The 12,084-nt window shown below is 43.5% G+C and overlaps 1 protein-coding gene and 1 pseudogene across 1 annotated transcript; one reads left to right on the top strand and one right to left on the bottom strand.

Moving 5' to 3' along the window:
* Positions 1–1,867: 1,867 nt before the first annotated feature.
* Positions 1,868–4,520, bottom strand: GARIN3 (golgi associated RAB2B interactor family member 3). The gene is made up of 2 exons (XM_045552692.1): positions 3,826–4,520; positions 1,868–3,007 (listed from the first exon to the last, which is right to left on the bottom strand). The coding sequence occupies exons 1-2, from the start codon at positions 4,441–4,443 to the stop codon at positions 1,919–1,921; spliced, it is 1,707 nt and encodes a 568-aa protein (XP_045408648.1). The 5' UTR covers positions 4,444–4,520; the 3' UTR covers positions 1,868–1,918.
* A 3,873-nt stretch (positions 4,521–8,393) lies between these two features.
* On the top strand, positions 8,394–8,477 carry LOC123638956 (annotated as a pseudogene).
* The last annotated feature ends 3,607 nt before the right edge of the window (positions 8,478–12,084 follow it).

Raw genomic sequence — 12,084 nt, 5'->3', positions numbered from 1 at the left:
GTTCCAGCACCTATTGGTCTTTACCAACATGAGATTTTTCAGCTGCCCACCAGAGCATCTGAGAAGGGTTTCCGCGATACTGCCAAGCCACCACCATCCCAGAATACCTAGTTTCTCACCTCTTTCACCTCTACTACACATATTTGCTTTTCAGAGAAGGTCCTTAAGTTTTCCTGGAAACTCAGCTTCTGTCCTAGTAGATAATATTGGTGCAGAGGAGAATGAGCAGAGATTTGCAAAGCTTGGCAGGTGCCGCCCTTCTGGGCTCAGACAAAAGCACATGGTTCCCAGAATTGTTTTTCTCAGATACAACTTTTGTCATCTGTTGTTAAAAATTAAATGATTTCCAAGCACTCATTTTACAGATTTTTTAAAATTGAAAGGTGATGTAATTTTTTTTTACGATAGATGTTTTTAGAATGTATAATGTGGTATGTTGTTTATTTTTAGGATTAACTTCCATATGTACACATAATTTACATAGTTAATTAGTACACAGTATTTTGGACTATTCTATTATTTCTTAACATATATTTAAACATTTCTATGTTTCTGTATTTTTAGTGTTCTTTTTATGTCACTTAGAATTTTTATTTTTACTTATTGAAAGATACTTTTCAGATTTAGATATTTTGCCATAAATCTCTCTTGCACATACGTATAAAGGAAGACATTGGTAAAATAAATTGTTTAGGGCATCTGATGTATAATTACCACCTGACTGACAGTGATTTAAAAACAATCCTGATTTTCTGTTGTTGAGACAGAGTCTCACTCTGTTGCCATGAGTAGAGTGCAGTGGTGTGTCATCATAGCTCACAGCAACCTCCAACTCCTGGGCTCAAGCAATCCTGCTTCAGCCTCCCAAATAGCTGGGACTACAGGTGCGCACCACAATGCCTGGCTGATTTTTTCCTGTTTGGTAGAGACAGGGTCTCACTCTTGCTCAGGCTGGTTTCGAACTCCCAAGCTCAAGCAATCCTCCCACCTCAGCCTCCCAGAGTGCTAGGAGTACAGGCATGAGCCACCATGGCCGGCCCCCGATAAAACTTTATTTATAAATCCAGGCAGCTGGTAAGATTGCGTCCTCAGGCCGGGTGCGGTGGCTCATGCCTGTAATCCTAGCACTCTGGGAGGCTGAGGCGGGTGGATTGCTCGAGGTCAGGAGTTCGAGACCAGCTTGAGCAAGACCGAGACCCCGTCTCTACTAAAAATAGAAAGAAATGATCTGGACTGCTAAAAATACACATAGAAAAAAAATTAGCCAGCCACTTGGGAGGCTGAGGCAGAAGGATCGCTTGAACCCAGGAGTTTGAGGTTGCTGTGAGCTAGGCTGACGCCACAGCACTCACTCTAGCCCAGGCAACAGAGTGAGACTCTGTCTCAAAAAAAAAAAAAAGATTGGGTCCTCAGAACATTATCTGCCGATTTCCCATCTAGACAAACAGACTTCCTATTCTAATTGCCTACAAATGCTGCTGCACCCTCTCCTTCGTCCCCCGAATATCCCGAGGGGATATGAATCCTGTCTTTGCTTAGTCTGTAGGCTGGGCTGAGTGTCCACGTTCAGGGACCTTTGGGGAGAAGAGGAGGAAGGGCATGGGGACGCGGTGGTGTTGGTGCATCCCAGCTCACAGTCTCGGGGGGCCAAAGGCAGGAAGGGGTTGAGGCTTGGCTCTGCCGGGCCTGGGTGAGAGATGGCTGGGGTCTCAGGCTGCAGCACTCACCATCACAGGAGCCACTGTGAGGTCACTGCCAGGCTATGGGACAGAGACATTCAAACAGGAGAGGGCATTTCTTTTGGAGTTGTACGGTTCCTTTTATTATTTAAACTGCAGTAAAGAAAGCTGGAATGGGCTCTCTCAGGACACGTCCCGAGCCCTGGGTCTCCGTTGCAGCTTCCTGCCCTGGCTCCTCTTTAAAGGGATTTGGTTTCAAACATTATCATCTCCACCGTCTCAGACGTCATGGAGCTTCTGACCACCTCCAGCTCCTTGCCATCCTCGGCTTTCTCCGTCTTGGCCTCTACGTTGCGCTTCTCCACCATCTTAGTCATGATATCTACCTCTGTATCCTGCGATGGGACCACGGCTTTTGACCCAAGAGAGGGTCTGAGGCTCCTAAAAAAAGAGCCGATTTTACTGGCTTTCTTACTCAAAGTGCCTGAACTAGCTGAGGATCGGCTCTTCCCCGCTTTGTGAGCTGTCCTCGACTCCTTTCTGGCGGAGGTGCGGCTGGAGCTTTTGCGAGAGGGGCCGTGCCTCTTGCTCCTCGAGTGACTACGCCCTTTTCCTCTTTTGTCCTCTCTCGTGTTCCTAGGGCTGGATGAGGACCGGTTGGAGGATGCTTTCCGGGTCTTTTCCCCCCCTTTCCTGTGATGATGGGAACTTTTCCTACTGGGATTTCTGTCCTTCTTTTGTCTTCTTTCCTTTTTCTCCTTCTGGGCTTCAGCACGGAGATGGGGAACCTTCTGGCTTCCGTCCCGTTCACTCATGTAGCCCTCACTCTGCAAGGTTGATACGAGGGGCCCCACCGCAGCAGATGTGCCGGTCTTCGTGGTGCCCGCAAACGCCAGACTCGAGCTGCTGTCTTGGGAGAGACTGGCAGCCCCTGCGGTCATGCTGGACGTCCCCTCCGAGGAGGTGCTGGTGACACCCACCAAGGCCAAGTTAATGCCGCCTGAGGACATATTGGCAGCACCTGCCAAGGCCTTGCTGGATTCACTTTGTCCTTGATTCTTGGTGGCTGCTCCCACCAGGGTAGTGGTCCCCCAGCCTGGGCCTGCAGACTTGGATGTTGCTCTGCTCACAGAGCCTGTTGCAGGGCTCGTTGCTACCCCTGCCATTGCCATGCCACTTGCTGTCCCTGCTGGTGCACTAGCCATTCCGTGGGAGGCGTGTTGGATTCCCTCTCCCCCAGCATAAGCAGAAGAGTTGGCTGCAGACACCTCACAAGTCTTGTGGAGCCTAACCTCATTCTGATCCCCTTCTCCAGGGAGGTCTGAAGCCTGTACCAAGGGGAGGAGAAACAGGTAAGATAGAGACAACAGAAAGGGAGACCAGAACTGTCTGCACCTCTCTGATCCCAGAGCTGAGCAACTCGAGGGCTTATAGATAGAAGAACGTTTGAAATTACCAAAGCTAAGTCTTGCACCCATTTGTTGCAAGATTCCATCTACGGCACCCCTTGGCCAATGGTCACTCAGGTTTGGTTGAATAATTCCAGTACTACAGAAAGCACTGACGCAATCCCCCATCTTTGTACATTTTATTTTACACACTTGTGCTCTGCAGGACAGACTTCTAGAAGTGGGATTGCCAGGTCAAGGGACACACACGTGTTGCATTTTGGTGACTACTAAAATTGCACATATGCACACACACAGGCAGGTTGTGCTGATTTACTCCAAAATCAGCTCCTGGTAGTCACAGGGAGGCAGCTCATGACTCAAAGGGAGGAAGGACTTCCTCATTGTTATTAAAAATGTTCCAAAACAAATTGGACTACCCGGGTTGGGGTGGCAAGTGTTCAGGAAAAGACTGGACAATCAGGATGCCGTGGAAGGGATTACAACCCTGGGTGTGAGACCAGAGTAATGACACCTAAGGTCTCTGAAGTTCAGCCTTATGGGACACTCTGGAGAAGCACTCGAACCTCCCAGTGTGGTGAGTCCCCTAGTGGTAACTCATGTGGTCCTGAGCCCTTGCAAATGCAATGCCTTTTCCAGGTGAGCTTCAGAGAGTACCCAAGGCTCTGCAGGAGCAGCTTGGAGCTGCTCTCCCAAAGACCCCTGCCCCATTTCCTTGAGTCTCTGCGGATGCTTACCCCTAGGCTTCTGTTGTCCCCAGGTGGTGTTTCTGCATTTTGAACTGTCAGAGCACTGCTGCAGCTGTCCACTGGTGGCCTCAGGAGATAGACAAGTTTTTCCCAATAGAAAAAGAGGTCTTCTCGTGCATCTGAAGAGGGACACAACTGCAGATAAAAAGTACGGCCAGTGGCAAGTTTGAGACGCAGCTGCTGTTTCTCATGATTGTGGATGGAGATCTTGACGAACTTCAAGGGAAGTAGCCTAGTGAGCTCTAGAGTCTTTGCAGTCTTGCGACCTCTCCCCTTGGTGAACCAGCCTTGTCTGGTGTGCTCTTCACAGATTTTAGCGGGTCGGGCCAGCAGCATGACATCAGGCAGTGGGAGGATGGGGCTGGTGGAAGCAATGCCCACAGTCACCATTCGGACACGGTTGTGCACATCAATCACCTCTCCTTTTTTGCTGATCTGGATAAAGTCACTCTCAAACATTGGTGCATACTTAAAAATGTCATACTCTCCTCCCTTGTACAGTTGTCGTTGCAGGTCCCCCATGGACGTATTGAACACACCCATCGAACGATAGCTTTGGGCCGTGTAATAAGGCAACAAACATTCACTGCTCATCGTTCTCTTCATTTAAGACAGCTCCGCCAGCCACGAATTGAGTCCCTGAGAAAGAGAGGGAGTGAAGGCAACTGCCCATCTCCCTGCAGGGCTTCTGCCTAAATCTCCTTGCCCCACCGCATTTACCCTCCTCTGTCCTTTGTGACCTGTCACCCTCACACACCCCTCTGTCCTAGTCTCCAAGCAGCCACCCCTTGGGGCAGGGTCACCAGCCTCCTGCCTAAACAAATCGCCACCACCACCACAGGGGCCAGGCTGACCCTGCCAGGGGGTAAGTGTGGGTAGGCTGGATATTCTTTTTAATCAAAATGTTGGGATGCATCATTGACGAAGCCTGCAGGCTTTTCTAAATATCTGGGTCGTTTCCAGTTTTGTGGTTGTTACAAAGACCCCTGCAAGGATCATCTTGCAAATATATTTTTGCTTCTGCTGAATTACTTCCTGGGGATAAAATCTTGGATGTGGGTGGTGTGTTTGCTAAGGGTAGGGATCCTGTCCGGATTGTTGCACTCTCTACCCCACTGCGTAGGTAGCACGGTGCTAGCAGGCACCCAGAAGTGGGTGTTGAATGAATGGTTGACAGGGACTTTTGCTGACTATCAAAACCAGAGTCCCATTCGTACAGTGGTTTCCAGGATACGGAGGATTTTCTCACCCACTTTCTCATTTGAATCAGGTTAATTTTTAAAAATATTATTTTATGGTGAGGAAACTGAGGCTCAGGATTGTCTTGCTTGGGGTCAGAGTGCTAAGCTGGATTCTCACCCAGTTCTCGTAACCCAGGGTAGAAGGAGCTTCTCCTCCATCTCAAGCTGCACTGCTCACTGTTATACTCTTGCTCATCTTGTTCTTGGTGTCACCAACAGTTAGCAAGATGTGCAGGGACCCAGAACCACAGGAATTCACAGAAGTCTTCAATCACCGTAGGATTTCCCACACTGGCATGCCCGCTGCTTCACGCTTGATGTCTCCTTGATACACCATTGACATTTTGTTTCTTTGAAAAGCTCTTCAGAGAAATTGTGGCAAAGATATCTTTCTGGAGTTTTTTTGTTTTGTTTTCTTTTTACTTTGCACAAGTTGAGGAATCCAAATTCCCCCTCCCCCAGGTAGAAAAGATTTCTGAGATAAACGTACATTCCCGCAAACTCAATGATTACTTGTGGAGGTCTTGAAATAAACTTCAACCACAGAATGTTCCTTTTTATGACCTTACTGCCCACGGCAGTGCCTGGCACATGGCAGCTTTTCGATAAACATGAACTTGCTTGTGCCCATTGAGATTCATTCTTCCATTTATTTATTCAACAAAATTAATGAGCAAGTATTTTGTTTGGGATCAGCTAGAAAACAAAAATGCAAAGATAGAGTTCTCTACCTCTGAAGAGCTAAAATATTTTTTTAAAGATGTTGAATGACTTCCCTAAAAAAAAAAACAAAGTGACTTATATTCTAAGGGAATAATCACTAAAACTCAACACTATTAGATTTAAAATAAGAAGTTGGAGATATATAGATAGAACTATATATTCTTCTCATCATGCCATTTGTGATGAATAATAATGAGAGAAATCATAATTGTATTATTAAAAACTTACTATAAGCCAGGCATGGTGCTAATCACTATACATGCTTTTAAAAAATGGAATCTTCACAAAAGCCCTATAAAATGCAGCTACAACTATTATCCCTATTTTGTAGAGGGAAATTCAAGGCTCAGAGAAGTTAAGAAACTTCCCCAAGGTCACAAGAGGCCAAAAGCATATTGAAGTCCCAAAACGTAGGAATGGTTTAATTATACTAGGCTGGGTCACACTAATAGAACACAAACATACAAGTACCAAAGTACCATGCAGCATAATTTTTTTTTTTTTTTGAGACAGGGTCTCACTCTGTTGCCTGGGTTAGAGTGCAATGGTGTCATCATAGCTCATTGCACAAACTCCCAGGTTCAAGGGAGTCTCCTGCCTCAGCCTCCTGAGTACCTGGCACTACAGGTGCGTGCCATAACACCCAGCTAATGTTTTAATTTTTTTTATAGAGATGGGGTCTTGCTATGTTGTTCAGGCTGGTTTCTAACTCCTGGGCTCAAGCTATCCTCCCACCTCGACCTCCCAAAGTGCTAGGATTACAAGCGTCAACCACTCTGCCCGGCCCCATGCTGCATAAATGTATCTGCTCATTCCATTAATATTATTAAGTGTCTACTTGGTGCCAGACCCTGTTCTAGGTGCTGAGAATACAGCAGTGGACAAAATAGCCAAATATCCTTGGTCTCATGGAGCTTGTATATAGACAGTAAAGAAGTAAATTATATGGTCTATCCAATGCTGATAAGTGCTGTGGAGAATGGGGAGGTAGCGGTTAAGAAAGGCTGAATGAGAAGTGAACTTTGAACAAAGCCACAAAGGAGATGGGGTTGGGGGGACCCTGCAGATGTTTGGGGAAAGAGCCTCTCAGTTCGAGGGAGTAGCAAGGGCCAAGACCTGCCATATTTGAGGACCTCCCAATAGGTTGCAGTGATGAGAATGGAATGAGTTAGGGGGAGAGTGGTTAGAGATGAGGCAACTGGGGTGATGGTAGATGGTAGATTATGTCAGATAGAGCTTGCAAGCCATGGTGAAGTCTTCGGCTTTGCTTTGAACGGAAGATCATCTGACCCACATATATAAAGGATCATTCTGGCTGCCACACTGAAAAGAGATTGTAGAGGTGCGGAGGAGACAGCAGGGGAGACAGGATGGCTCCCGCAGGAGAGGATGGTGGGTAAGACGTGCGTGGTAGCAGTGAAAGTAATGAGAAGTGATTGGCCACCAGGACACACTTAGCCTGAAGCAACTAGTATGTATACTGATATGGAATAATTTTCAATAAATATCAGCAAATAAAAAAAGCAAGTTGCAAAATAGCATGCATGGTATGTCATATATGTTTGAATGAAAAATGGAAAGTGTGTGTGTATGCTCACAAAAAGATGCACAAGAAGATGGTAACAGGACCTACCTTGGGGCAACTTGTTGTCGGAGGGGAGCAGCAGGATGGAGACTTCGTTTTCCAGGACATTCCTTTTATATCTCTCAGATTTTGTTCCATTGCATACATTACCTACACAGAAAGAAATAACATTTTAAGTTTATAGATTTACAAAATGTTATGCTGGTAAATTTATATTCCTAGAATTTTTATTGATTCAAGCTTTGATATAGAAAAGAAGCAAATAAATAGCTGCATTCAAATTTAAATCTTTCTAGCACAAAATTTCAGAATTTGAGAACAAAAGTACAAAATACCATTTAAAATTCATTTTCTGATTTTTCCTTAAAACCTTGTGAAAATTTATTCTCTCCTCCCAAAGTTTAAAATCTGACAGATTGCATATCAATCAAGATATAATTCATTCTTTCTTTCTTTCTTTCTTTCTTTCTTTCTTTCTTTCTTTCTTTCTTTCTTTCTTTCTTGATTAATCAACCAATTGATTGATTTATCTATTTTCAGGCAGATTCTTGCTCTGTTGCCCCAGCTAGATTGCAGTGGCGTCATCAGAGCTCACGGCAACCTCAAACCCCTGGGCTCAAGCAATCCTCCTGTCTCAGCCTCCTGAGTAGCTGGGACTACAGGCCTGTGCCATGACGCCCAGCTAGTTTTTCTATTTTCAGTAGAGACAGGATCTCGCTTTTGCTCAGACTGGTCTTGAACTCCTGGCCTCAAGTGATCCTCCCACCTCAGCCTCCCAGAGTGCTAGGATTACAGGTGTAAGCCACTGTGCCAGGCCAAGCTATAGTTATTGATTGCCTACTACATGCCCATTATTATGCTAAGAGCATTCAGGTTGTCAAAATATGTTTCAAAAATTTTAAACCGTTTTCTCATACAAATATAGAAGGAACACATGTTAAGGATTTAATTAACTTAATAATGGGGGAACCAGCAGAATGGTAAAGCTAGTTCAAAGGGGAATTAGAAGCTTTGCACAGTGGCAGTATCATAGCCAATGAGGTTTATCCAAGGCATGATTATTGCTAATTGAAAACTTTAAATAAATAAATAAATAAATAAATAAATAAACAAACAAACAAAGGAGAATTAGAAGAACAGGCATTGGTATTGGAGAAAGAATGTTGGAATAACATTACCAATTTAGAAATAAAATTGTTTAAATGTTTGTAATGTAATAAAATCATAACCTTTGGGGTTATCCTTTCCAACTAAACAGAAACCATTTGCATCTCTTCTGAATGAAAATCTATAAGTTATTATGGAACTTCACAGAGTTGAGACTTTCATCAGTAATAGATAGCCTTCTTGGGGTGTTGAAAATGTTCTAAAAATTAAATCTCGATCGTTGTACAACTCTGTGAGTATATACCAAAAAACACCAAACGGTATACTTTCAATGGATGAATTTTATGGTCTGTGAAATATATCTCAATAAAGCTGTTAAAATAACAGATTATAATATTTCAGTCTTGACTTATTGATCCAATCCCATTGTCTTCATTCTTTTAGATAATTAAATAATCCTTGGGCAGGATTATGTTCAACCACACTTTAATATGACATCAGACATACCTGTTGCTTGCTTCACAACTTTTTTATTTACAGATTTTGGGTAATTTTTTTTAACAAAGAATATGGTGGAGCACATATAAGCCAGGTTCCTAACTTGAAGAGCTTACAAACCAGTAGGAGAACATACACAGAAGAAACAGAGAGGAAGAATGGAGGGCAAATATTAATAAATACATGGTAGAGTAATAACGAGTTGGATGAATAGTGATCTTATTAACTTTTACCACTATATTCAAAACCAACAATAATTGTTTTGTAAGAAGAAAAACCATCAAAACCACAATTCTAAGGAGAGTTATTCACACAGTTTAAATTGGCCTGAGGTTGAAGAGATGTGCCGAGTGGTACCACAAAACACTGCATAGAAAGTACTGAGTCTATGTAAACATACATGATTATGGGTGGCCGAAGTCTAAGCAGGCATCTAAAAGTGGGCAGAGGTTTCAAGTCAATAACTTTTGTTCCCCAGCTACGATTTTGAAAAGCAAGGCAAGCATACAGCTATATATAGCCTTTTCAGTGAGTGTGCAGCCCAGGGGGCACTGTGAGCTAGGCAGGATGTGAGGGTGGGGAGATTTCCATGCCTTACACACTATGTACCTGCTGGGTAAATCCCCTGGCCTAAAATAAAATCCGCAGTACTTTTATGTCAATGCTGCTGAGCCGAGATGGCGTGGGCTGGGCTGCGGTCAGCCTCGGGCACCTAGGACTTCAGGAAGCCACCTCAATTCCTGCCTTACCTTCTAGCTCAAAAAAGATCACAGTCACCTAACTCTTTCCCTGCGGGCCAGCATGCAAATCGGCTTGCTCGTGCCTTGGGCTTAAAAGAAAAATAAGCTAGAGCTAGCATATGTACATAAAAGAAGCCAGATAGGCAATAAAAACAATTCTATTTCTCAATATGATGATCCAACTAGCTCCCCCCTCTTCCCCCACCCACCCCCTGCTCCCGTCTCGCTTCTGCCCTGCTCAGGGTGTTCAGCCCCACTCCCAACAGAACTCTTCCCTGCTCATGCAAAGCCAGGGACTTTCTCTCTCTTCACCTTTCATTTTGCTGTCTGTAAGCCATGAGCTGTCCCCCCTCAGCCTTCATATGCATTGCTTTAAGGTGACGCTGAAGAAGCTTGGTGCCAAACACACACTTGAATAATAAAACGTAAATATTAAAGATAAAAATCAAGATCAGAAACTGTATAGAGGTAAAGGGATGTGACTGAATCAAGACGTGGGAGAAAATGATTATTGTAAGTAAATATTAAATTTAACTCTGAAAAGGTACGGGAAAAATGTAAAATTTTTTTTATTTTTTTTTATTTTTTTTATTTTTTTGAGAGAGAGAGCCTCACTCTGTTGTCTGGGCTAGAGTGCTGTGGCATCAGCCTAGCTCACAGCAACCTCAAACTCCTGGGCTCAAGCCATCCTTCTGCCTTCAGTCTCCTGGGTAGCTGGGACTACAGACACTCACCACCACGCCCAGCTAATTTTTTCTATTTTTAGTAGAGACGGGGTCTCATTCTTGCTCACTCTGGTTTCGAACTCCTGAGCTCAAGCGATCTTCCCACTTCAGCCTCCCAGAGAGCTAGGATTACAGGAGTGAGTTACTGTGCCCGGCCTGTAAAATAAATATTAACATTGATGATTTCCAAAAGGCGAGATTAGATGTAATTTTTATTTGTTGGTCTGCTTTTTCTGCCAAGAATACATTTTACTTTTGTTAACAGAAATATATGTATGGTTCAAAACATTAACTGTGAGCTTCCTAAGGCACCTCAGTTATCACTGTCTCTATTAATCAAATCAAAGATTTCTGACAAAGGACATATTTTTCTTCTATTTGAAATTGGAAAGTAAAAATTTCTACCATGATGTCATTTTTTAAATCATGAACATTGAAAAGTGAAATATCTCTCCACCTTTCCAGTTTCCTTTGCTGGAAGGTTGATATATAAACTTCTTGATATTGCCCTGTGCATGTAAATATATATTAACATGAACACAGAATTTTTGTATATAAAAACATATAAGCCATACATATTGTTCTGCATCGTCTCTATCTTAATAATACATCTTGGAGTTTTTTTAGATTGATCCATTAAGGATATACTTTATTCATTTTCATGACCTTGTAGTATTCCATGGTACTAGGATGTACCATAGATTATTTACTTTGTCACTCACTGATACATAGATAGGTAGTTTCTATTACAAAAAACACTGCAATAAACATCTTATACAGATATCCCTCTGTGCTCATGTTATTTTTTCCTTTAGCATTGATAGTTTTAGAAAGAATTAGTTTTTGTTGTTGTTTTCAGAAGAAAGAGTTTAGGTAGTTACCAAAATATTCTGAGTATTTCTGTTAAGTGAATATTTATAAACCTGATTACGTTTGGATAGGAACCACAAGGAAAATAAAGGCCTTCAAAGCCACATCCTAAGAGAACAGTTGAAGTATCTCTTTGTCCTGGTCCCAAGAAGGCTCCAGAGTTACATAAGAAGCATCTCCACTTACACAAAGGGCTGTCCCCTGGAGTAGAGAAGAGGACTGAAGTTGTAGGGCCTCAAAGGACAAAGCAACAAAGATGGGCTTGAGGTCAGAGCAAGGGTGAGATAATTCATCAATGATCCAGCATCCATCCTTCCTCTGGTGGCAACACTCTGGTGTCCCTAGGAGACCCACTCCTCCCCACTCTCAGTCCCTGTGGTTGGGCAGGGCTAACTCTACCCCAGCCCCAAATCAAGGAGTGTCCAGACCTGGAATGAGACAACTGAATATTCCACTGCCTTGGCTCTAATGATTGAGATCCGTGTCGCATGTCCCCTGAGCCAGGCCAATGATTCACAATTCTGGGAGTTTTACTGGAAATATGAGGACAGAGAATCCAGTTCCACTAATAAAATGCCAGCCTAGCATCCATTTTGCTGCTGCAGAGGAAAGCCTGCTTAAGCACAATGCCAGCCCAGAACTAAGAAATGAAACCCAAAATTTCTGATGTCATTATCAAGTACTGGGACCCAGCTGTACCAAGCTGAATTGTTTTTTTTTTTCTTTGTTATAGGATTTTAAATGAGACTTTTCCAACC

Source organism: Lemur catta, chromosome 5, assembly GCF_020740605.2.
Source record: "Lemur catta isolate mLemCat1 chromosome 5, mLemCat1.pri, whole genome shotgun sequence".
Classification (NCBI taxonomy): domain Eukaryota; kingdom Metazoa; phylum Chordata; class Mammalia; order Primates; family Lemuridae; genus Lemur; species Lemur catta.
This window is presented reverse-complemented; position numbering and strand designations above follow the sequence as displayed.

What these genes read in the sequence shown, in the direction of transcription:
- GARIN3 (XM_045552692.1), bottom strand. Translation starts at nt 4,443, where the DNA reads ATGAAGAGAACGATGAGCAGTGAATGTTTGTTGCCTTATTACACGGCC. An exon ending in GGGACAACAGAAGCCTAGGG is followed by an intron (nt 3,008 to 3,825) that starts GTAAGCATCCGC and finishes CCCTTGGTACAG; the next exon opens with GCTTCAGACCTCCCTGGAGA.